Source organism: Sinocyclocheilus grahami, unplaced genomic scaffold (genome assembly GCF_001515645.1).
Source record: "Sinocyclocheilus grahami isolate Dianchi unplaced genomic scaffold, SAMN03320097.WGS_v1.1 scaffold612.1, whole genome shotgun sequence".
NCBI classification, from domain to species: Eukaryota; Metazoa; Chordata; class Actinopteri; order Cypriniformes; family Cyprinidae; genus Sinocyclocheilus; species Sinocyclocheilus grahami.
In genome coordinates this window covers 278121-305032 of record NW_015505791.1, presented here as the reverse complement: position 1 = coordinate 305032, position 26912 = coordinate 278121, and the positions used below count along the sequence as shown (strand labels likewise).

Sequence of the window (26912 nt, the reverse complement as noted above, 5' to 3'; positions counted from 1 at the left end):
AGACTTTAGCCTTTGCAACTTTACAGATCTTCTTTATGCACCAAGAGCTTGTAACACTCCAAAGAGAAAGGAACAGTTTTAATTGCATCATATGACCCCTTTAAGGGAACTAAACACATCCATGCAGTGTTTCCATCTTCTGTTCTTAAAACAAAAGACAAGCAGGAACCCAGAGAGTCCAGAACAATGATTCACGCTCTTCTGTGTGTTTCCTGTGTGTGTGTGTGTGTGTGTGGGTGTGTGCATGTGTGTGTGAGAGAGTGTTTGTGTGCGTGTGTGTGTGTGTGTGTGTGTGTGTGTGTGTGTGTGAGAGAGAGAGAGTGTGTGAGAGAGTTTGGGTTCTGATGGAGCAGATTATTTAGGGCTTTGACTGAATATTTACAGACAGTTTTATATCAGGCTTTATAACTAAACCTCTGGTTTGCTTTGTGTGTTTGTGTTGATGAACACTCCACATCTGATGAATCCTGCGTTTGAATAAGATGAATAACATGAAGCAGTGCATACTGAATCTCTCTGTCTCTGGTGTTTTTCTGAGCTCACGGCTCTGTGATGTTAAATGCAGCAGATATTAAAGTTCTTCAGGACGAGAGGAGCTGTGAGTTTTGGGATCTGGCCGCTGTGCTCGTCTGGTTTTATGTGTTTTATAACTGCAGATGTAATAAAGACGTGTGAGTTACTGAATATCATGAGATGCTATGAAACCTGACTGAATGAGTCCCGTTTGAAAGTGGTGTTAAACAGCTTATTTCTATATTAATGCTGCATTCATGTGTTGATGGAATTGTAATTATGAAATATGTTGTAATTACAAGATGACAAGGAACATTTCACTTCTTAACTAATCATTACTAAAGCCAAAAATCAACCTTAATGGTTTTATTTTAATTTAGGTTGTAACTAGGTTTACTAATATAGTAAATTAATATAATATATACTAATATAATAAAAATATGTAAATAAAAATGGGAAATTAATTGGAAATGTAAATAAAAAATGTATACAGACATTGTGATTTCAACATTAATAAAAATAACAAAATTACTGAAACTGAGAAAAATTAAAAACTAATTCAAAATACTGATTAAAGTCATTAATATTATGAAATAACACTGGTAATTAGAATAATTAATTATGCACATCACTGCAAACAAGTTCATGAAATTAAAAGCAAAGCACAGTGTTTTTGTACAGTAAAAATAGTTCATAATAATGTGGATGAGACAATAATCAAAGGGCCTGAATATAAAAAAGGATTCTTTTAAAAATTAATTGTGATTCATTTAATCATTAATATGTCAGTTTACAATTTAAATGAATTATTAAATGTTTTAAATAAGTTAGATTGCTTGAATATAGCTATATCAATATATTATAAGTATAAATCAGTCCAGGAGGAACAGTTGTGATGCGATCTGTGATTTTTTCCTCTCCTGTTGTTCGTCAGTGTTTTTAACTGAAAAGCTCAAACTGAATGTGATGTTGGCACGCTGGGCAGGAATTCTGTGATGTTTGGGCTGTGTGACTGGAGTCCAGGGTTATTCCTGTCCAGATCTCTGCCCACATCCGCACGGAACGGCCAGAGCTCCAGCTACAGAGAGCGATGCTGATTTTAGCTCATTGCTAAGGGGTTCTGGTGTTGCTATGCAGTTGCTAAGGGTTTCTGGTGTTGCTATGCAGTTGCTAGTGGGTTCTGGTGTTGCTATGCAGTTGCTAGGGGGTTCTGGTGTTGCTATGCAGTTGCTAGGGGGTTCTGGTGTTGCGATGCAGTCGCTTGGGGGTTCTGGGTGTTGCTATGCAGTCGCTTGGGGGTTCTGGGTGTTGCTATGCAGTCGCTTGGGGGTTCTGGGTGTTGCTATGCAGTCGCTTGGGGGTTCTGGGTGTTGCTATGCAGTCGCTTGGGGGTTCTGGGTGTTGCTATGCAGTCGCTTGGGGGTTCTGGGTGTTGCTATGCAGTCGCTTGGGGGTTCTGGGTGTTGCTATGCAGTCGCTTGGGGGTTCTGGGTGTTGCTATGCAGTCGCTTGGGGGTTCTGGGTGTTGCTATGCAGTCGCTTGGGGGTTCTGGGTGTTGCTATGCAGTCGCTTGGGGGTTCTGGGTGTTGCTATGCAGTCGCTTGGGGGTTCTGGGTGTTGCTATGCAGTCGCTTGGGGGTTCTGGGTGTTGCTATGCAGTCGCTTGGGGGTTCTGGGTGTTGCTATGCAGTCGCTTGGGGGTTCTGGGTGTTGCTATGCAGTCGCTTGGGGGTTCTGGGTGTTGCTATGCAGTCGCTTGGGGGTTCTGGGTGTTGCTATGCAGTCGCTTGGGGGGTCTGGGTGTTGCTATGCTGTCGCTTGGGGGTTCTGGGTGTTGCTATGCAGTCGCTAGGAGGTTCTAGGTGTTGCTATGCAGTTGAAAAGAGTGTCCATTTCCTCCTTTAATGTGCGTCCGTGGGATTTTTCAGCTGTTTTATCGTCAGGTGAAAATCACCAAATACATACTCACTGCACGAAACATGGATAAACTATGCTTTAAACTTCATAGACATCCAGAAGCCGATTATAAAGCATAATCATGAAAAACACGAGCATAAAGTTCACATCATTATTGTTATTTAACTGATCTTTTTTACTATTTTGAGTTTTTATTTTTAAAAGCTTAGTTTTCATTTAAATTTTAGTCATTTTATTTAATTTTCCATTTTTGTCATTTTATTTGTATTGTATTAAATGTAAGTTAAATTAAAGTTTTGTTTTGTTAGTTCAGTTTTAGTTTGTATTTATTCCCAGTTATTTTTAGTGCTTCAATGTAAACCTATTTTGGTTTCTCATTTACGTTTTTTTCATCTAATATTTGTTTTATCTAGTTTCAGCTTATGTTTTGTTTATGTCGTGCTGGGGGTTTGTGTGGTTGCGAGGCGTTGCTTGGGGGTTCTGGGTGTTGCTATGCAGTCGCTTGGGGGTTCTGGGTGTTGCTATGCTGTCGCTTGGGGTTTCTGGGTGTTGCTATGCAGTCGCTAGGAGGTTCTAGGTGTTGCTATGCAGTTGAAAAGAGTGTCCATTTCCTCCTTTAATGTGCGTCCGTGGGATTTTTCAGCTGTTTTATCGTCAGGTGAAAATCACCAAATACATACTCACTGCACGACACATGGATAAACTATGCTTTAAACTTCATAGACATCCAGAACCCGATTATAAAGCATAATCATGAAAAACACGAGCATAAAGTTCACATCATTATTGTTATTTAACTGATCTTTTTTTACTGTTTTGAGTTTTTATTTTTAAAAGCTTAGTTTTCATTTAAATTTTAGTCATTTTATTTAATTTTCCATTTTTGTCATTTTATTTGTATTGTATTAAATGTAAGTTAAATTAAAGTTTTGTTTTGTTAGTTCAGTTTTAGTTTGTATTTATTCCCAGTTATTTTTAGTGCTTCAATGTAAACCTATTTTGGTTTCTCATTTACGTTTTTTTCATCTAATGTTTGTTTTATCTAGTTTCAGCTTATGTTTTGTTTATGTTTTAATTTTAGTTCAAGTTTTACTAATAATTTAGTTGGGTGTTTTTAGTTTTTTCTCAAATATGCCAATGCAGTTTTTAGTTGTAATTTGTGTTATTTTAGTACACCACGTTAAGAGAAATGAGAAATGCTGTCTTGGCAGTGAGCTGAACTAGTGTTTTATGCGAGCATGTATTTGATTTCAGGTGATGCCGGTGTGTTGTGCTGGTTGTAGTTGAGGATAATGTGGTCAGTCGGTCAGAGGAAGCAGTCTTTCTCATCTCGCTCTCTGAGTGAGTTTCCGTATGTCGTTCAGCGTCCGCGGCCGGAAGAGGGGGCGGCTCCAGGTGGCTGATGGGAAATCCAGAGGTCTGCTCTGATCTATGGCAGCAGGAGCTCAGGAATCACATTCACTTGCTTTTTTACTCTTTCTGACTGCGTTTCTCTTTCCAGCAGAAGGACGACGAGAGAGAGAAAAACACAGGATTTGAACCACACAGAACCTCTGAAGAACATGTTCATATATATATATATATAATGTGTGTGTGTTTATTATAGTTAAATGCATGCAGATTACTGTAGTTAACTAAACTACAAAACTAAAACCAAAACCATAAAAAAACAATTTTTCATTACTTAAACTGAAATATAATTAAATATGTTTTATTTTAAATAGTAAACTTACTGTATTTCAGCTAATTGCACTGAAAGCATTTCTTGTTTTCATGTATGTCACGTAATAATGTACAAATAATAATAATAAAGTAAAAAAAATATGTAGAAATATTAAAAAATATAGTTTTGTCATTTAAATATGACAAAAACAAAAAATGACTAAAACTAAGATCAAAATAAAAACAAATATATAAACTAATTCTAATTGTTAATATTAAAATATGTAGCATAAAAATGTAAGCCTACTTTAAGGACCATTGTTATTTTAGAATTATTTATATACTATTATAGTTTTCGTTAATATTTTGAATAAGCTGTTTTTTATATTTTCAGTTTTCAGGTTGTTTTGTTTCATATTAGTGAATTTGTTGTCTTGTGTTGTTTTATTTTTTATTAAATATTACTATTATAATTTTTTTCAGTTTGTTCATTTTTAGTTTTTATTTATTTCCATTTTTATAATTTTTTTTATTTATCATGTTAGTAAGTTTTCAGTTAGTTCCCAAGAACACATTTCTCATTTCTCTGGTTTTTTAATCTAATCTAGTCATATTTTATTTCAGCTTTATTTAAAAAAAGTTTTTTTAGTTTAGTGTAAAATGAAAGTAAAATGTCTAATGCCTTACATTAAAATTCACAATGCAACAATCCCAGGAATATGCTTTACCATATTGATTTAGCACGGTATTTTCTGGGCACTCTGAGTTTGAGTGGCGATGCTGTGGTGTCTCTGTAAGCGGATCCTCATCTGCTGCTCTTTGATGTGCTGTCGTCTCTGAACTCGTATTGTCCTGCGCTGTCGTGGACGTCCCGATCTGTCGCTGGCGTTATTCTCTGCTCGTCAGGATCAGATGTGTAGCGTCTGAGAGCCGCGGGGATCAGGGGATCCATTAGCTGGATTTATAGAGGAAGCGTATATCCGTTCAGTTCAAAGAGACGCCTGCTGTCTCTCTCTCTCTCTCTCTCTCTCTCTCTCTCTCTCACACACACACACACACACACACACACCTCTCTCTCAGATAGCATTGCACTTTACTCTGCTGTTGTGTTTGGGTTTGCCAGTGAGTGATGTAGCTCTGTTTGATCTGTGCAGTCAGTCTCTCTCTCTCTCAGTCTCTCTCTCTCAGTCTGTCTCTCTGTCTCTCTCTCTCTCAGTCTCTCTCTCTCTCACTCTCTCTCTCTCTCAGTCTCTCTCTCTCTCAGTCTCTCAGTCTCTCTCGCTCATGTGCTGTATATGCGGGTTTGTGTTTCTACAGACTACAGATCTGATCTCAGGAAACTCAACACCAGGCTGGAAATGAAATACTTTCACTCTCACTAATTGGTCCTGCTGTAATCTGAAGATCATGTGTGACGTTATACATAGACACATTTGTTTCAGTATTTAGCACGCCATATATTTTAGTATTGTTTATATACTATTATAGTTGTTAGTAATATTTTGAATTAGCTTTTATTTTATATTTTCACTTTTCATTTTAGTTTCTATTTATTTCCCGTTAGTGATTTTAGTGCTTCAACATTTCTCATTTTCTCAAATCTTTTCATTTAATATTTATATTTTATTTAAGCAAATGTGAAAGTTTGACGTTATGCACAGACACGTTTATTTTACAGACCATTTATTTTCATATTATTTATATAATATTATAGCTTTTAGTAATATTTTAAATTAGTTTTTATTTTTATATTTTCAGTTTTCATTTTAATTTTAGTTTTTGTAATTTTATTATGTGCTGTTGACGTTTTTGTTAGTTTTTTTATAATTAAATATTAGTATTAAATATTGCTATTTAGTTATATGAATTATGATAATTTTTTTATTTCATTTACTTTATTTCATTTTTGGTTTTAGTTTAGTTTAATTTATTTCCATTTTATTTAATTAATTTATTTTTTTAATGTGCTTTTGACATTTTTTTAAAATTAAATATTACTATTTATTTATAATATTTTTTTTGTTTGTTTTAGTCTTAGTTTTTATTATTTCCAGTAATTGTATTGCTTCAATGTAAACTGATCTCCCAAGACAACATTTCCGTGCGGAAGTTTTTCATGCAATATTTATATTTTATTTTATTTCAACTTTATTTCAATTAAATGTGTGAATGTGAGATGTTACGCACAGACATTATTTTTACATGACTGATTTTCTTAATATTTTGTCTTGATTTGCAGTATAAATATCTAAACATTCTTAAATCTTGTTTTCTGAAAAAATTATCAAAATAAAGTGTTTTTTTTCTTAAAACAAGAAAGAAATATCTGCCAGTGGGGGCAGAAAAACGATCTTGTTTCCTGTTTGAATGAAGTTTGTGATTGAATCTGTGTTTGTGTGCAGGGAGCGAACGCTCTGGTGACGTACTCCATCATCAGCGGCGCAGACGACAGCTTCCGCATCGACCCCGAGTCCGGCGAGCTGACGGCTATCCGGCATCTGGACCGCGAGCGCAGATCCAAGTACTCGCTGCTGGTGCGAGCCGACGACGGCCAGCAGTCCTCCGACGTCCGAGTCAACATCACGGTCAGCGACGTCAACGATCACACGCCACACTTCTCACGCAACGTCTACTCCTTCGACATCCCCGAGGACACCAGTCCAGGTATGATGAGGATCAGTCAGTTCTTTTAATCGTCGATTAATCGTGATTAATCGATTCAAAATAAAAGTTTGTTTACATACTATATGTGTGTGTGCTGTGTATATTTTAGGGATGGGTGATATCTTATCGTTTGCGATATACCAGTAAAAATTCTCCCCACGATAAGAATTAGTCTTCCCGCGATAATAACGATAAAGTCTAGTTGTTGACATATTTCTCTGTGCGACATCACGGAAGGTGGACGTGAAATTGAGGAGGAGTTTATCACTAAATAAGGAGCTCCTTCTGGTTTGGTCAGGGCTGTACAGTGCGACAAAAAAATAATTCTGAGCCTTGAATAAATGTAGTACAGTAGCACGCGTGCAATTTAATTTTGCATATGTTTGAGCGTGTTTACAAACCTGTTGTCAAATTAACTTCATAGCATCAGTCGAATGTTTGAAATAACTTTTTGTGATCAGACGTGGTTGTTTCAACTCACAGAACGAGGCAGAAATCATACTATTGTATAGTATTGTATACAGTGATAAAGGCTATGTCGATTAGCATTGCATTATAAATTGAAAGCGATAAAAGATTGCTTGAAGAGCACAGATAAACCATATATTGTCGCAATCGTATGTTTATTGTCTTCAAGTTTCATCAGTTAAAATGTCTCTAGCTACAGCGATAACTGGATGGCTTTGTCCATATTAGGGATTTCCTGGAGCGTGTCAGTGCTATTACTTCTGCGATGCATGTGTGGAGTTTCTGCGCAAGAGCGCCCTCTGGCTTCTAGTATGACTTAAACACAAATTACATTACGTGTGTACTCAGTCATTTTTTTGTCTCTTAATGGATGCATAAGTTTCCCTGAATTATCGTCATTGATATCGTTATCGCAATAAATACCAGAAATTATCGTGATATATATTTTAACCCCATATCGCCCATCTCTAGTATATTTATTATGTAAATATAAATACACACACATGCATGTATATGTTAAGGAAAAATATGTTAGATTTATATATAAAATATTCATATTTATATTTAACAAATTATATACAAGTATAAATATATATACATGCAAATATTTTTAAAAATATAAAAAATATTTAAAATATATACATATATGTGTGTGCATTTATATATACATAATAAATATACCACAGTAAGTAAAACACATATTAACGCACTCTAGAATGTAATTTCATATAGGGTCGCTTCTGGAAGTAAAAACTGATGAACCACTAAATATTTTTTTTTAAATTAGCTTCTATTTTTATGTTTTTTTAATGTTATATTAATTGATATTAATTGATTTTTTATTTCAGTTATAGTTTTAGTTTCCAGTTAATAATTCTAATGCTTCATTAAATATGTGAATATGTGACGTTATACAAAGACATGTTCGTTATAGTATTGTGCACAACATTTATTTTAGCATTATTTATATACTATTATAGTTTTTAGTAATATTTTGAATCGGCTTATATTTTTATATTTTCAGTTTTCATTTTAATTTTACAAAATATTTTTTAAATTATTTTGTTATGTGCTTTTTATTAGTTTTATTGAAACATTACTGTTAAATATTACTAATCTTATTTATTTAATTTCAGTTTTAGTTTTTTTAGTAAATATTATTATGTAGTTACATTACAAATATTCATTATTATAATTTTTTTTTTTTTAGTTTTAGTTCATTTTTAGGTTTCATGTCAAAGGCTGTGAGCTCCGAGGTTATTCATTAATGGTATTTTCTTTTGTTGACGCCGTCAGTCTGCATTATTTCAACTTATATTGTTGCATAATTACTAAGTTTCTGTTGTGGTTTTCCATCGAGGTTCGATCGTGGCGGCGATTCTGGCCAGCGACTCTGACTCGGGATCAAACGGCGAGATCACGTACTCTATAGAGGAGGATGATGAGGATGCCACCTTCCTCCTGAACCCGGTCACCGGCGTCTTCAACATCAGCCGAGCGCTGGACTACGAGTCTCAGCAGTACTTCATCCTGACGGTCCAGGCCCGGGACGGCGGAGGTCTGTCCAGCTCCGTACGAGTCTACTTCAATCTTCTGGACGTCAACGATAACCCGCCGCGCTTCCACAGCTCCGTCTACAGCAGCTCGGTCCCGGAGAGCGTGATTCCCGGAGCGACCGTGCTGAGCCTGAGCGCCGCTGACGCCGACGACGGTGAGACGCTCGCAATTCCCTTCATAAAAAAATACAGTGCACTGTTGCTCCTGAGGATATTACACACGCGTTTATGATCCGAATAACATGATACAAGCCTAAAATATTTACTTGAGACTTTACGTTAGGTTTTCCATAATTTAACAACAATTTCATGGGTACAAGTGTTTTATTATTATCATTTTAAATTATTTTATTTTTAAAATATTATGTATACATTATTATGTAAATGTTTTGTTGCATTATTATTATAATTTTTTTTTATTATATATTTTCGTTTTACATTTTTATGATTTAATTAACTTGCAAACCCCAGTTTCATTCACAGTTAGTTTCTTTATTTTGCTTTAAACAAACAGGGAAGATGACTAGCCTGTACATTATATACTGCAGCTGTTTACACAGCCGTCGTCTGAGAATATTGTACACAAAGTGGCCAGCTAAATAATAAACCGAATACATATGACATGTAGCAGCCATTCAGGTTTTATTATTTTTTTATTATTTTATTTTATTATGTAAATATTTTTTTATATTATTTTAATGTTTATTTTATTTTGATTATTTTAAGCCTGAAATATTTACTTGAGATTTTAAGTAAATTTTTCCATAATTTAACAACAATTTAATGGGTACAAGTGAGCATTATGTAATAATCACTTGTAATAATGTAATGTAAATCAAATGTAATAACATTATTATGTAAATATTTTGTTGTATTATTTATTTTTTTATTTTATTTTCATTTTATATTTTTATAATTTAATTAATTATTCGTTTTTAATAAACATGCAAACCCCAGTTTCATTCACGGTTACAGGTTTTTTTGTTTTTTTTTTATTATTTTAAAATTATTTATTTTAATTTTATTATTTAATTAATTATTAGTTTTTTAATAAACTTGCAAACACCAGTTTGGGAAACCCAGCTCTAATGGACATAAAAATTCATAACATATTACACACAAATATTGGGTACAATTTTTAATTCGATTACAATCCTTTTAATACTTTTTGTATTTATAACGTTGTATAAAATGTATGCCATTCTTCATCCTGTTTGCTACTTTAATTCAAATTCAGGTTGAAGAGTTAAGTTAGTTTGTTGTTCGTCTTTCAATTCTCAGAAAAATGGTTTTGCTTTTTCTTAATTAGATTAAAAATACATTTATGCACTGAATGAAATGTATACAAATATCTGCAGTTGTCATTTTCTACATTTTGCCATCTTGGTTGATTTTAACGTTATTTACACGGTTTTCTACAACAGTAAATAAACTTAAAATCACATTTTAGTGTAAGAATGTTGACAAATGCTAATATTATAGAAATACAATACTTTTATTGTATTGAATTAAATTATACAGTATATGAATATTTGTATTTTTTGCCACTTTTTGTTAGTTTTTAACAATATTTATGCTGTTTTCTACAACAGTAAATTACATTTAATAATTAAATATCATATTTAAATGTAAGAATGTTGACCAATGCTAATATTATAGCATGAAATAATTTACAAAAATAGTTTTTAACAACATTGATGTGGTTTTCTACAACAGAAAAGTGCCGTTGTTCATTAAATTCAGCGTGTTTGAACATATCTGAACACTCAGGCTAGTCTCGTCTAGTTCAGACTGCGGTTCGTGTTTGGGTGAGTCTCACAAAATCATGTCTGGGTCATATCAAAATGAATAAAAGGAAAGAAGAGCAGATATGTAGCACAAAGAAGCTGCAGGCTGGATTCTGAGCCGCACATGTTTCTGTGAGATTCATGTCTCCGACTCTAATGTGGTTACGCTGACCTACATTTGTGCCTGTGGCTTTTCCTCCCGCTCTTCTGTAAACGTGTTCCTGACCCCTGACCTCTGACCCCTGCGTGTTTAGTAAACGAGGCCAGTGTGGTTCCACATGAGCGGGCAGCATTGCAGCCGCTCAATTAGAGCTCATTTACTGTGAACGGAGCAGATCCGTATCACACACTCGCTGTACTGTAACACGTCTGCACAAACACACTGTTATACTGCAGAGATCCCTCTTCACGCCGTGCTGTTTTACACTCAAAGTCATTATTTCTGTTTAATAACTGACTCACAACGCAATGCTCAAACGTAGGGTTTCCCAAACTTGTTGTCAGCTGTGAACTTATTTACTTGGATATTTAATATTTATATTTAATATTTACTTATGTAATATTTTAATAAATATTTACTCTGATATTTCACTTATTTCACATTTGCATGTTCAAGGTTCTCTGATGCAAATGTCACCAGTTATTTTAATATTATTTATATAGTATTATCATTTTAAATAATATTTTGAATTAGTTTATATTTTTACGTTTTTTTGTTTATTTCAATTTTAGTTAATTTTTTTGTATTTGTATTATTATTTTTATGTGTTGGTGCATTTTTTAATGTTTTTGTGTCATTTGTATTATTTTTTTACATTTCTATTTAGGTTTAATAATTTTTATAAATTTTTTAATTTTAATTTCACTGCTTCAGTTTATTTTAGTTTCGTTTAAGTCAGGGTTATTATAGTTAACCCAAACTAAAGTAAAAAAACAATTTTATATATATATATATTATTTGCAATAAATAAATAAAAAATATCTCAAATGTTTTATTTCAGCTAGGTGCCAAGGCAGAATTTCTCATTTTAATTTAGTTTAACTTGATGTACTAAAATAACTAAAATAAAAATTTATAAAAACTATATAGATAAAAACAAAAACTACTAAAAATGACAAAAATAACACACTACAACATTGCTAAAATTTTAACTAGAAGTAAAATAAAAAAACAGACAGTATAAAAATAAAAACTGATTCATAATATTAATAAAAACTATAACAGTATTTCATATTAGTAAATGTATTAGATTTAGATTAGACAGTTAATGATAACAACCTTGATTGTCACATAACAAACAAGTTAAATAAAATATTATCCTGTGGGGGGGTTTTTAATAAATCATTAAAATTTCCATTTTGGGAAACCCTGCTCATAAAAATGCATATACACATAAATAGTGTTATTTTTAAGATTTACAGTTATTAGCAACAGTCATTTTCAGTATTTTGCCAATTTTCAATGCTTTTAAACCATTGTTTATGTTTTCTACCCCAGCGGAGGTGTGACCCCTGATTAAATATAATAGCATGTGTGTTGTTTTCCAGGGCCGAATGCGGAGCTGCATTACACCATCGCTTCAGGAGACCCGCACTCGCAGTTCACCGTCACAGACGCCGGCGTCTTACAGACCAGGAACGCTCTGGACCGAGAGACGCAGTCGTTTTACAACCTGGTCATCACCGTTAACGACCTGGCCTTGCCTCCCTTGAGCCGCTTCACCAGCACCACACAGGTGTCTATCATCCTTCTAGATGTCAACGACTGCCCGCCTTCATTCACGTCCCAGACGATGGCGTATATTCAGGAGAACACGCCGGTGGATACGCTAGTGTTCACAGCGCAAGCGACCGACGCCGACAGCGGCCCCAACAGCTACGTGGAGTATTCCCTCAAAGGGCCGTTTGGGAATAAATTCAGCGTCGGGAACATTGACGGCGGCGTGATTCTGGTGGGCGAACTGGACCGCGAGGAGATGGCCAATTACTCTCTGACCATCGTGGCCACGGATAAAGGCGAGCCGCCGCTTTCCTCCAGAATGGAGGTCACCATGATCGTTCTGGACGTGAACGACAACACACCTAGCTTCTCGCAGAACATCTACGACATCGAGATCGAGGAGAACACGCTCAGCGGCGCAGATGTCCTGCAGGTGTTCGCCAGCGACGCCGACGAGGGAACCAACGGCCAGATACGCTTCTCCATCGCCGGCGGGAACGCTAACTCGGACTTCCGGATCGACTCGGTGACGGGCGTGATTTCTGTGGCGAAGCTGCTGGATCGCGAGACGCGCTCGGCGTATTCTCTGCTGGTGCAGGCGGCGGATCGCGGCAGCAGCCCTCGTGTGGATCGCGCCACCGTTAACATCGTGCTTTTGGATGTAAACGACTGCACGCCTGTGTTTGAGCTCTCGCCGTACAGCATCAGCGTACAGGAGAACTTAGGAAACCTGCCCAAGAACATCCTCCAGGCAAGTGCTCCGCATTTATGCTATTGAAATTATCGTAAATATGTTTACAATCGTGCATTTAAGAGATGCTTATTTCCAAAGTGATTTATGAAAGCGGAACTAGTTGGAAATTTACCGTTTTCAAAAGAACTTTTTGTGCAATCAAAATTGGGAGAAATACTTGAGAAAAAATATATATAAGCATTTGTGAAACTAAATCTATGAAATGGAAGACAAAAACATTTGAAGAACGTCTTACATTTATGGTATCAAAATGATCGTAAATGCCAAGTTCTTTCACGAAAGTGTAGATGGCGCAGGCTGATGGGTCGTTAATGTAAACTGATGATATTCAGAGCGTTAAACTACGCGGCACAAGCTGATTGGTTCATGTTGCATACGCAGCCAATGATCTTCCTGCTTTACATTTAAATGCTGGTTAGCATTCACTTCCTCTGAAACCCTACACCTTCCCCAGCTCCACCTGTATAGATCTGCTGCGGGTTATTTTATATGCTATTTGTGCAGCAGCAGTACATCTTAAATACTCACAGCAGCGTATCGGCAGATGTATTGGCAGTAGCGAGTTCCTGTATTTGCAGCAGCAGCAGCAGCAGTAATCTATGACAACAGCAATAACCAGCAGCAGCAGCGTAGCAGATCTATTCCGCCAAGACCAAATACATTGAACATTGAACATTGTCATAGCCATTACCATGCTAAAATCCTCTGAGAGTTGTCATGATAGAAATACATTTACAGTCATGCATTCAGCAGATGCTTTTTTCCAAAGGGACTAGTCAAAAATCGAATATGAACAGTCATATATTTGGGTCACTTTTGGTATTTGGTGCCTTTTCGGACATCATAAAAAAAAATATTTAAATTTAAAACAAACTACTTTTTTGTAAATCGTGATTGGGGGAAACACAAAAGTGTAAGCATTTATTAAACAAAATCTATAAAACAGAAGACAAGAAATGTCCAGTAACATCTTACAGGCAAGTACCCTGCATTTATGTTATCAAAATTCTCGTAAATACATTTACAATCTTGCATTTAGCTGACGCTTTTTCCCAAAGTGACTCGTGAAGGTGGGACTAGTTGGAAGAGGCCGAGTTTTCTAGTCGGACATAAGACATAAACAGCTTCTGAAGTCATATATTTGATATTCAGTGCCTTTTGGACATCATGAAATGTTGAAAATCAAATACAATTTTCAAAACAACTTTTTGCGCAATCATGATTGGGAGATGTAAAATATTTGAAAAATGATTCAGGTCCAGATCAGGCAAATAAATGTAAGCATATATTGAACAAAATCTATGAAATGGAAGGCCAAAAATGCCCACCCTGTTAAGAACAAACAGGTTTAAAAATGACTTTAAAATGAGGTCATGATCTTTACCAGGGACACAGAAGCCACCGAATGCCAGGAATGACCCAATTACAACCGGAAAACTCAGAAACCGAGTTTCTGATTCGTCCGGGACGCAAACGTTAAACAGTGCCTGCTTCCTCTTGCTGTTACAGTCATGCATATTTATGTATCTCAATAACCATTTGATGTATAGTGTATGTATTTTACACAGCGTTTATTTGACTGAGATTGACTAGATTGTGCGGTGGATGTTTATAAACGAATGTGACGTTACAATTTATTCTAAATCTGTTGGGTATTGTAAATCCAGTATCTAAATATCTTCAGTACATTTTGGCTCTATTAAGATTTAATTGGTGAGAATGAACCCAGTGTCCGATGCGACAAACTTGTAATTACGACTTTAATGGGAAATCGCTGATAGCATTAGTTAATCTCGTTAGATTGGGCGGCTGTGGTTCTACATCATTTATAATTTTTGCTTTAACATGCAGAAATGCGAGACTAAATTTCCAGCACAAACCGCGCTCTGTAACTGGAATGGCTTGCGTGTTTGACGGCGCGGCTGGTGTGTGTAAACGCAGAAAGTAATATGCCACGGCTAAATGACATAGTGAGGGTGGTCTCCAATGTCCGAGTCAAAACAAACCTCACCTGAGAGGGAAATGAGCTGGAGTCACGGCTCCTCAGGTGTGCCAGCGCCAGAGTCTCACGCAAACCAACACTGAACCCAAACGAGGCATTTTACAGACCTATAACACAGAAAGAGAACTGTGTGAAAATCAGCAAAGTCCACATGGAATCAGAATTGCTACCAGATAACAAATTCAGCTTATAAAAACGTTGTTTTGACATGTTTTGAACATCATTTAAAGATTACAGAAACGTTGCTTACAACGTTCTAGTAACTTTATTTTCACCCAAAATATAACATTATTTAAAGGTTACAATTTCTTAGAATGTTCATCAAGTACAAATAACGTTTCAGGAATGTTTATCTCAGAACGTTTTTTTCCCCCTCAACATTATGAGAATCAAATATTAATAAAGGTAGAAGAACATTCCATAAACATTACTTTAAGAAGGTTTTGTCCTAACATTTCTATAACTTTTAAAAACATTAGCGAAAGCTGTGAGAACGTTCCGTGTTGGCTGGGTACACTAAAGCCGTTTACTTACAGAAACAGAAGATCTCCTGCGGACGCAAACTTGTCACCTTTTGGTAAAATTTGCCATTTTGAATCCAAAATAGGTCATTTGTGTGATTTGTGTTGATCTGACTTCTACACTCTCTCAAATTCTCAACAAACAAAGCATAGACACGATGTAAATAAGAGACTCATTATGCAGTGTGTACTTAAATTCATTGATTATAACCGGAGTTTGCTCACTTTTTGTATATAATACATTCAATTTGAAGTTTTGTTTGTCGTGCTTTTAAGAGGACCGGCGTGCACATATATTGCAATGTTTCAGGAGTGACAAACACATATATGTTTATACGATATTAGGGTGTGTGAATGGCGTGTAAGCTAATAAGAGATCCTTTGCACCATCTACTGGTTCTAGTGGTAATATCATGTCATTTTCATTTTAAAAGTGTTTGTTTTCCATCAGATGACTAAACTAAAGCATGGCTCATTTTCCATGAGATCTCCAGGATTAAAAATGAGAAATGTCTTCTTTAATGCGACTCTTACTGCACAACTCTAGAGTTAAAAGCACAATGAAGTGTTTAAAATATTTCATCTTATTGTAGTAGCGTTAATAAATTATGATAGTTTTTATTAATATTTTTAATTAGTTGTTATTTTTTGTTTCCATTTTAGTTTTTAGTAATTTTGTTGTGTTTTTGTTTTTAATTGTATGTCTTTATTTTATTTTTTATTTTAACTTGACTTATTTTAGTACATCAAGTTAAGCTAAATGAAAATGAGAAATGCTTCCTTGGAAATCATCCTAAATAACATCAGTTTAAGGGTTTTTTCAGAGCAGTTCACAGTTAATGAATATCACGCATTTATGCCAAATGATTGCTTACAGTATGTTGTACTGTTGATGAATTATGACAGTGTTTACGTGATGGTGTTTATATAATAATATGTTGTAGATGTTTGCAAGATGCATGTTTTAGCTTCAGCGTGTTTATGAATGTGCAGCTGGAAGTAGCAAAGCAACGTCATTTCGAAATAAGAGTCCTGGTGTATTTCAGACTTGCTTATAATTAAAAGTCCTGAATTACACATACAATCTTTTTTTCTGGATATTAATGGTATTTTGGATACACAAACTGTATCTGGCATTTAATTCAACGTGTTGGCTTTTGAATATGACATGGCATGACTTGATGGGTTTGTTCAGTAGGGACTGGTTCATTTTATTTGTGCGGATCCTGAAGAAGGTTTGTGTTGTGTGGCAGGTGGTGGCCCGTGATGACGATCTGGGCACTAACGGTCAGATCAGCTACTCCCTGAGCAGCGGGAACGACGCGGGAGCGTTCAGCCTTACATCCGGTGGTCAGCTGAACCTGATCCGAACCCTGGACCGAGAAACTCAGGACAAATACACGCTCATCATCACGGCTCACGACGCAGGTAAGACCGCTGCATGCTTCTCAGTACTAATGCAGACAAATGACAGCTATTCAATCCTGTTAATCCAGCACTAGCGTCCACACATTCCCCTATTGTAGTTTATCCATGTTTTGTGTTTAAGGGTTTTTTCAGAGCAGTTCACAGTTAATGAATATCACGCATTTATGCCAAATGATTGCTTACAGTATGTTGTACTGTTGATGAATTATGACAGTGTTTACGTGATGGTGTTTATATAATAATATGTTGTAGATGTTTGCAAGATGCATGTTTTAGCTTCAGCGTGTTTATGAATGTGCAGCTGGAAGTAGCAAAGCAACGTCATTTCGAAATAAGAGTCCTGGTGTATTTCAGACTTGCTTATAATTAAAAGTCCTGAATTACACATACAATCTTTTTTTCTGGATATTAATGGTATTTTGGATACACAAACTGTATCTGGCATTTAATTCAACGTGTTGGCTTTTGAATATGACATGGCATGACTTGATGGGTTTGTTCAGTAGGGACTGGTTAATTTTATTTGTGCGGATCCTGAAGAAGGTTTGTGTTGTGTGGCAGGTGGTGGCCCGTGATGACGATCTGGGCACTAACGGTCAGATCAGCTACTCCCTGAGCAGCGGGAACGACGCGGGAGCGTTCAGCCTTACATCCGGTGGTCAGCTGAACCTGATCCGAACGCTGGACCGAGAAACTCAGGACAAATACACGCTCATCATCACGGCTCACGACGCAGGTAAGACCGCTGCATGCTTCTCAGTACTAATGCAGACAAATGACAGCTATTCAATCCTGTTAATCCAGCACTAGCGTCCACACATTCACCTATTGTAGTTTATCCATGTTTTGTGCATGAAATAAAAACTATGTTTCCATTCAACGATGCAAATTTAACTTGCGTGCAAAACTTGAATATCGGATAAAACATTTGCGAATAAAGCCCCGTTTCCATCCAATGAGTCAAAGAGAACACTTCCTGATAAACTGGCACTAAATATCACTAAGAAAAGTAGGAGAAGCCACTGAATATAATCATTTTCATATATGATCAATCACTTGCGCCTCAGAGCGGGCAGACGAAACACAATAAAATAATAATAAATAAAATAAACATTTTATCCTACTCAATTGTGCGCATACGTTTTTTAATGCACATTTTTAGAATTTATGTGCATCTTGGCGTTTCCATCCAGTGTTTTTTTTTTATGCGATATTCCTAAATGCGCATAAAAATAGGTGGATGGAAACATAGCTACCGACACAGTCAAAACACGCCATCAGAGAAGCGCTAATTAAATATTCTTGTTTCAGCCGATGATTTCAGCCTCCAAAACTATTTCAAATATTTACGAACTGCAAAAAAAAAACATGTTCTTCCTCAGTATTTCTGTCTTGTTTTCCATTACAACTATCTAAACATCCTTAAAACCAGACACATTTACTGGAGAAGCAGAATGACTGAAGATAATAAGTCGTGTTTTCTGAGAAATTGATCAAAATCTGTTTTTGCTTAAAACAAGAATAAATATTCGCCGATGGGATGAGAAAAATAATCTTGTTTTCCCTCTGAATTAAAATGTATTTTTCTGACACCATCGACAGATGTCATATCTTCCCTAACAGGTGAAGATTCTCACAACTTTCACTATTTAAAAGTTGCTTTATTAATATTTGACACACATTCTCATAACATTAAGAGAAAATGTTCTGAGATCAGCGTTCTCAAAATGTCTTCATGATGTTATTTGTACATGATGAAGCTTTTTGTAGCCTTTAAATAACATTATAATCACAACAAGAAACCTTCTTAGTATAAAACAAGCATTCAAATAACGACATGTTAGGGAAAAGTAAAGTTAGTAGATCATTGTAAGAACATTTTTGTAAACTTTTTTTGAAACCGCAACAAGAAAACTGGACATTTTAACGTTTTAGAAACATTTCAAAGCAATGTTCCCACAATGTTATTATAACCTAAATTTGTTACACCAAATACACCATTTTTCTATTCCTCTAAATGTGTCTTAATTTCAGTATGTTCAGATGTTTGTACTGGAAAACAAAACAGAAATACTGAGGAAGAACATCATCTTTTACAGTGCTGTTGCCAGAATTTTAGTGCATCACTAATTTTGGGATGAATTTGGATTGTTAGTATTTTTATAAGAGTTTTGAAAGAAGTGTTTGCGTTCGCAAGAGATGCATAATCATTTTGGATGGTGTGTGCATGTTTTGTGTTGAGTTCAGCAAAAGGAGCCATGGTTTCAGAACTTGTGTGTAAGCAATTAAAAAAAGAAATGTGAGAAAACATGCCTGGGTTTTAGTTGGGTCTTGAAATATGACTCAGAGAAGTTCTCGACAGGTTTCAGCCATATATTTTAAAGTAAGTTTGTAGTAAATATTTCCGCCGTTGAACTTCAGTTGATCTGGAGCTGATGTTAATCTGTGTTGTTTGGAAGGTCCTGGTGTGTGTGTGTGTGTTTGTGTGAGTGAGTGCATGAGAGTGTGTGTGTGTGTATGTGTGTGCGTGCGTGAGTGTGTGTGTGTGTGTGTGTGTGCGTGCAAGTGTGCGTGTGTGTGTCTGTGTGTGAGAGTGCATGTGCATCCAGTGGTGTGCGTGTGTGTGTGTGTGTGTGTGAGTGTGTGCATGAGAGTGTATGTGCATGTGTGTGAGTGCGTGTGTACATGTGTGCGTGTGTGTGAGTGTGTGTACGTGAGAGTGTGTGTGTGTGTGTCTGTGTGTGTGTGTGTGTGTGTGTCTGTGTGTGTGTGTGAGTGTGTGCATGAGAGTGTATGTGCATGTGTGTGAGTGCGTGTGTACATGTGTGCGTGTGTGAGTGTGTGTACGTGAGAGTGTGTGTGTGAGTGTGTGAGTGTGCGTGCATGCGTGCATGCATGCGTGTGTGTGTGTGTGAGTGTGTGTGCGTGAGAGTGTGTGTGTGAGTGTGTGCATGCGTGCGTGCATGCATGCGTGTGTGTGCGTGTGTGTGTGTGCATGTATGTTTTGGAAAAGTGAGTGTGTGAGTGTGTGTGCGTGTGTGCGTGAGAGTGTGTGTGTGAGTGTGTGCGTGCATGCATGCGTGTGTGTGAGTGTGTCAGTGTGTGAGTGTGTGTGTGCGAGCGTGTGTGTGCGTGTGAGTGTGCGTGTCGTCCATTCCTCTGAGGTCACGTGATCTGCTGTAATGACAGGGATTTGCTCTGGACATCGGCGAGAACTTTTGACATTAAATACGGTCCTGTATCTGCCAAGAGCAGGAAACAGCTCTGGAGCGCCGAGAGCCAGTCAAACCATGACTGATGTTTTGGCCCAGACACAATCTGCAGACGTTTTTCACATTTTCTACACAACGGTTTTACTAGTAAATCTGCTGAAGTAGGGTTTAAACGTGATCAAATGTGTTAATTGTGACTCACAGTTCTGCTTTATTGCAAAATCGGTTGCCGTTTGGGAATAAATTCAGCATCGGGAACATCGACGGCGGCGTGATTCTGGTGGGCGAACTGGACCGCGAGGAGATGGCCAATTACTCTCTGACCATCGTGGCCACGGATAAAGGCGAGCCGCCGCTTTCCTCCAGAATGGAGGTCACCATGATCGTTCTGGACGTGAACGACAACACACCTAGCTTCTCGCAGAACATCTACGACATCGAGATCGAGGAGAACACGCTCAGCGGCGCAGATGTCGTGCAGGTGTTCGCCAGCGACGCCGACGAGGGAACCAACGGCCAGATACGCTTCTCCATCGCCGGCGGGAACGCTAACTCGGACTTCCGGATCGACTCGGTGACGGGCGTGATTTCTGTGGCGAAGCTGCTGGATCGCGAGACGCGCTCGGCGTATTCTCTGCTGGTGCAGGCGGCGGATCGCGGCAGCAGCCCTCGTGTGGATCGCGCCACCGTTAACATCGTGCTTTTGGATGTAAACGACTGCACGCCTGTGTTTGAGCTCTCGCCGTACAGCATCAGCGTACAGGAGAACTTAGGAAACCTGCCCAAGAACATCCTCCAGGCAAGTGCTCCGCATTTATGCTATTGAAATTATCGTAAATATGTTTACAATCGTGCATTTAAGAGATGCTTATTTCCAAAGTGATTTATGAAAGCGGAACTAGTTGGAAATTTACCGTTTTCAAAAGAACTTTTTGTGCAATCAAAATTGGGAGAAATACTTGAGAAAAAATATATATAAGCATTTGTGAAACTAAATCTATGAAATGGAAGACAAAAACATTTGAAGAACGTCTTACATTTATGGTATCAAAATGATCGTAAATGCCAAGTTCTTTCACGAAAGTGTAGATGGCGCAGGCTGATGGGTCGTTAATGTAAACTGATGATATTCAGAGCGTTAAACTACGCGGCACAAGCTGATTGGTTCATGTTGCATACGCAGCCAATGATCTTCCTGCTTTACATTTAAATGCTGGTTAGCATTCACTTCCTCTGAAACCCTACACCTTCCCCAGCTCCACCTGTATAGATCTGCTGCGGGTTATTTTATATGCTATTTGTGCAGCAGCAGTACATCTTAAATACTCACAGCAGCGTATCGGCAGATGTATTGGCAGTAGCGAGTTCCTGTATTTGCAGCAGCAGCAGCAGCAGTAATCTATGACAACAGCAATAACCAGCAGCAGCAGCGTAGCAGATCTATTCCGCCAAGACCAAATACATTGAACATTGAACATTGTCATAGCCATTACCATGCTAAAATCCTCTGAGAGTTGTCATGATAGAAATACATTTACAGTCATGCATTCAGCAGATGCTTTTTTCCAAAGGGACTAGTCAAAAATCGAATATGAACAGTCATATATTTGGGTCACTTTTGGTATTTGGTGCCTTTTCGGACATCATAAAAAAAAATATTTAAATTTAAAACAAACTACTTTTTTGTAAATCGTGATTGGGGGAAACACAAAAGTGTAAGCATTTATTAAACAAAATCTATAAAACAGAAGACAAGAAATGTCCAGTAACATCTTACAGGCAAGTACCCTGCATTTATGTTATCAAAATTCTCGTAAATACATTTACAATCTTGCATTTAGCTGACGCTTTTTCCCAAAGTGACTCGTGAAGGTGGGACTAGTTGGAAGAGGCCGAGTTTTCTAGTCGGACATAAGACATAAACAGCTTCTGAAGTCATATATTTGATATTCAGTGCCTTTTGGACATCATGAAATGTTGAAAATCAAATACAATTTTCAAAACAACTTTTTGCGCAATCATGATTGGGAGATGTAAAATATTTGAAAAATGATTCAGGTCCAGATCAGGCAAATAAATGTAAGCATATATTGAACAAAATCTATGAAATGGAAGGCCAAAAATGCCCACCCTGTTAAGAACAAACAGGTTTAAAAATGACTTTAAAATGAGGTCATGATCTTTACCAGGGACACAGAAGCCACCGAATGCCAGGAATGACCCAATTACAACCGGAAAACTCAGAAACCGAGTTTCTGATTCGTCCGGGACGCAAACGTTAAACAGTGCCTGCTTCCTCTTGCTGTTACAGTCATGCATATTTATGTATCTCAATAACCATTTGATGTATAGTGTATGTATTTTACACAGCGTTTATTTGACTGAGATTGACTAGATTGTGCGGTGGATGTTTATAAACGAATGTGACGTTACAATTTATTCTAAATCTGTTGGGTATTGTAAATCCAGTATCTAAATATCTTCAGTACATTTTGGCTCTATTAAGATTTAATTGGTGAGAATGAACCCAGTGTCCGATGCGACAAACTTGTAATTACGACTTTAATGGGAAATCGCTGATAGCATTAGTTAATCTCGTTAGATTGGGCGGCTGTGGTTCTACATCATTTATAATTTTTGCTTTAACATGCAGAAATGCGAGACTAAATTTCCAGCACAAACCGCGCTCTGTAACTGGAATGGCTTGCGTGTTTGACGGCGCGGCTGGTGTGTGTAAACGCAGAAAGTAATATGCCACGGCTAAATGACATAGTGAGGGTGGTCTCCAATGTCCGAGTCAAAACAAACCTCACCTGAGAGGGAAATGAGCTGGAGTCACGGCTCCTCAGGTGTGCCAGCGCCAGAGTCTCACGCAAACCAACACTGAACCCAAACGAGGCATTTTACAGACCTATAACACAGAAAGAGAACTGTGTGAAAATCAGCAAAGTCCACATGGAATCAGAATTGCTACCAGATAACAAATTCAGCTTATAAAAACGTTGTTTTGACATGTTTTGAACATCATTTAAAGATTACAGAAACGTTGCTTACAACGTTCTAGTAACTTTATTTTCACCCAAAATATAACATTATTTAAAGGTTACAATTTCTTAGAATGTTCATCAAGTACAAATGACGTTTCAGGAATGTTTATCTCAGAACGTTTTTTTCCCCCTCAACATTATGAGAATCAAATATTAATAAAGGTAGAAGAACATTCCATAAACATTACTTTAAGAAGGTTTTGTCCTAACATTTCTATAACTTTTAAAAACATTAGCGAAAGCTGTGAGAACGTTCCGTGTTGGCTGGGTACACTAAAGCCGTTTACTTACAGAAACAGAAGATCTCCTGCGGACGCAAACTTGTCACCTTTTGGTAAAATTTGCCATTTTGAATCCAAAATAGGTCATTTGTGTGATTTGTGTTGATCTGACTTCTACACTCTCTCAAATTCTCAACAAACAAAGCATAGACACGATGTAAATAAGAGACTCATTATGCAGTGTGTACTTACATTCATTGATTATAACCGGAGTTTGCTCACTTTTTGTATATAATACATTCAATTTGAAGTTTTGTTTGTCGTGCTTTTAAGAGGACCGGCGTGCACATATATTGCAATGTTTCAGGAGTGACAAACACATATATGTTTATACGATATTAGGGTGTGTGAATGGCGTGTAAGCTAATAAGAGATCCTTTGCACCATCTACTGGTTCTAGTGGTAATATCATGTCATTTTCATTTTAAAAGTGTTTGTTTTCCATCAGATGACTAAACTAAAGCATGGCTCATTTTCCATGAGATCTCCAGGATTAAAAATGAGAAATGTCTTCTTTAATGCGACTCTTACTGCACAACTCTAGAGTTAAAAGCACAATGAAGTGTTTAAAATATTTCATCTTATTGTAGTAGCGTTAATAAATTATGATAGTTTTTATTAATATTTTTAATTAGTTGTTATTTTTTGTTTCCATTTTAGTTTTTAGTAATTTTGTTGTGTTTTTGTTTTTAATTGTATGTCTTTATTTTATTTTTTATTTTAACTTGACTTATTTTAGTACATCAAGTTAAGCTAAATGAAAATGAGAAATGCTTCCTTGGAAATCATCCTAAATAACATCAGTTTAAGGGTTTTTTCAGAGCAGTTCACAGTTAATGAATATCACGCATTTATGCCAAATGATTGCTTACAGTATGTTGTACTGTTGATGAATTATGACAGTGTTTACGTGATGGTGTTTATATAATAATACGTTGTAGATGTTTGCAAGATGCATGTTTTAGCTTCAGCGTGTTTATGAATGTGCAGCTGGAAGTAGCAAAGCAACGTCATTTCGAAATAAGAGTCCTGGTGTATTTCAGACTTGCTTATAATTAAAAGTCCTGAATTACACATACAATCTTTTTTTCTGGATATTAATGGTATTTTGGATACACAAACTGTATCTGGCATTTAATTCAACGTGTTGGCTTTTGAATATGACATGGCATGACTTGATGGGTTTGTTCAGTAGGGACTGGTTAATTTTATTTGTGCGGATCCTGAAGAAGGTTTGTGTTGTGTGGCAGGTGGTGGCCCGTGATGACGATCTGGGCACTAACGGTCAGATCAGCTACTCCCTGAGCAGCGGGAACGACGCGGGAGCGTTCAGCCTTACATCCGGTGGTCAGCTGAACCTGATCCGAACGCTGGACCGAGAAACTCAGGACAAATACACGCTCATCATCACGGCTCACGACGCAGGTAAGACCGCTGCATGCTTCTCAGTACTAATGCAGACAAATGACAGCTATTCAATCCTGTTAATCCAGCACTAGCGTCCACACATTCACCTATTGTAGTTTATCCATGTTTTGTGCATGAAATAAAAACTATGTTTCCATTCAACGATGCAAATTTAACTTGCGTGCAAAACTTGAATATCGGATAAAACATTTGCGAATAAAGCCCCGTTTCCATCCAATGAGTCAAAGAGAACACTTCCTGATAAACTGGCACTAAATATCACTAAGAAAAGTAGGAGAACCCACTGAATATAATCATTTTCATATATGATCAATCACTTGCGCCTCAGAGCGGGCAGACGAAACACAATAAAATAATAATAAATAAAATAAACATTTTATCCTACTCAATTGTGCGCATACGTTTTTTAATGCACATTTTTAGAATTTATGTGCATCTTGGCGTTTCCATCCAGTGTTTTTTTTTTATGCGATATTCCTAAATGCGCATAAAAATAGGTGGATGGAAACATAGCTACCGACACAGTCAAAACACGCCATCAGAGAAGCGCTAATTAAATATTCTTGTTTCAGCCGATGATTTCAGCCTCCAAAACTATTTCAAATATTTACGAACTGCAAAAAAAAAACATGTTCTTCCTCAGTATTTCTGTCTTGTTTTCCATTACAACTATCTAAACATCCTTAAAACCAGACACATTTACTGGAGAAGCAGAATGACTGAAGATAATAAGTCGTGTTTTCTGAGAAATTGATCAAAATCTGTTTTTGCTTAAAACAAGAATAAATATTCGCCGATGGGATGAGAAAAATAATCTTGTTTTCCCTCTGAATTAAAATGTATTTTTCTGACACCATCGACAGATGTCATATCTTCCCTAACAGGTGAAGATTCTCACAACTTTCACTATTTAAAAGTTGCTTTATTAATATTTGACACACATTCTCATAACATTAAGAGAAAATGTTCTGAGATCAGCGTTCTCAAAATGTCTTCATGATGTTATTTGTACTTGATGAAGCTTTTTGTAGCCTTTAAATAACATTATAATCACAACAAGAAACCTTCTTAGTATAAAACAAGCATTCAAATAACGACATGTTAGGGAAAAGTAAAGTTAGTAGATCATTGTAAGAACATTTTTGTAAACTTTTTTTGAAACCGCAACAAGAAAACTGGACATTTTAACGTTTTAGAAACATTTCAAAGCAATGTTCCCACAATGTTATTATAACCTAAATTTGTTACACCAAATACACCATTTTTCTATTCCTCTAAATGTATCTTAATTTCAGTATGTTCAGATGTTTGTACTGGAAAACAAAACAGAAATACTGAGGAAGAACATCATCTTTTACAGTGCTGTTGCCAGAATTTTAGTGCATCACTAATTTTGGGATGAATTTGGATTGTTAGTATTTTTATAAGAGTTTGTGTTTGCGTGTTTGCGTTCGCAAGAGATGCATAATCATTTTGGATGGTGTGTGCATGTTTTGTGTTGAGTTCAGCAAATGGTTTCAGAGTTTCAGAACTTGTGTGTAAGCAATTAAAAAAAGAAATGTGAGAAAACATGCCTGGGTTTTAGTTGGGTCTTGAAATATGACTCAGAGAAGTTCTCGACAGGTTTCAGCCATATATTTTAAAGTAAGTTTGTAGTAAATATTTCCGCCGTTGAACTTCAGTTGATCTGGAGCTGATGTTAATCTGTGTTGTTTGGAAGGTCCTGGTGTGTGTGTGTGTGTTTGTGTGAGTGAGTGCATGAGAGTGTGTGTGTGTGTATGTGTGTGCGTGCGTGAGTGTGTGTGTGTGTGTGTGTGTGCGTGCAAGTGTGCGTGTGTGTGTCTGTGTGTGAGAGTGCATGTGCGTGCGCGAGTGTGCGTGTGTGTGTGTGTGTGTGCATGAGAGTGTATGTGCATGTGTGTGAGTGCGTGTGTACATGTGTGCGTGTGTG

At 36.7% G+C, this 26912-nt stretch overlaps 1 protein-coding gene across 1 annotated transcript in view; it reads left to right on the top strand.

Moving 5' to 3' along the window:
- The window catches only part of LOC107557620 (protocadherin Fat 4-like), a 95854-nt gene that overhangs the window by 42285 nt on the left and 26657 nt on the right, over nucleotides 1–26912 (top strand). Inside the window, exons 2-9 of the mRNA XM_016241097.1 lie at nucleotides 6496–6757; nucleotides 8586–8936; nucleotides 12117–13039; nucleotides 16819–17016; nucleotides 17555–17729; nucleotides 20244–20271; nucleotides 20410–21004; nucleotides 24784–24958. Of these exons, the coding sequence (XP_016096583.1) occupies nucleotides 6496–6757; nucleotides 8586–8936; nucleotides 12117–13039; nucleotides 16819–17016; nucleotides 17555–17729; nucleotides 20244–20271; nucleotides 20410–21004; nucleotides 24784–24958 (2707 nt within the window). The remainder of the gene's footprint in view (nucleotides 1–6495; nucleotides 6758–8585; nucleotides 8937–12116; nucleotides 13040–16818; nucleotides 17017–17554; nucleotides 17730–20243; nucleotides 20272–20409; nucleotides 21005–24783; nucleotides 24959–26912) is intronic.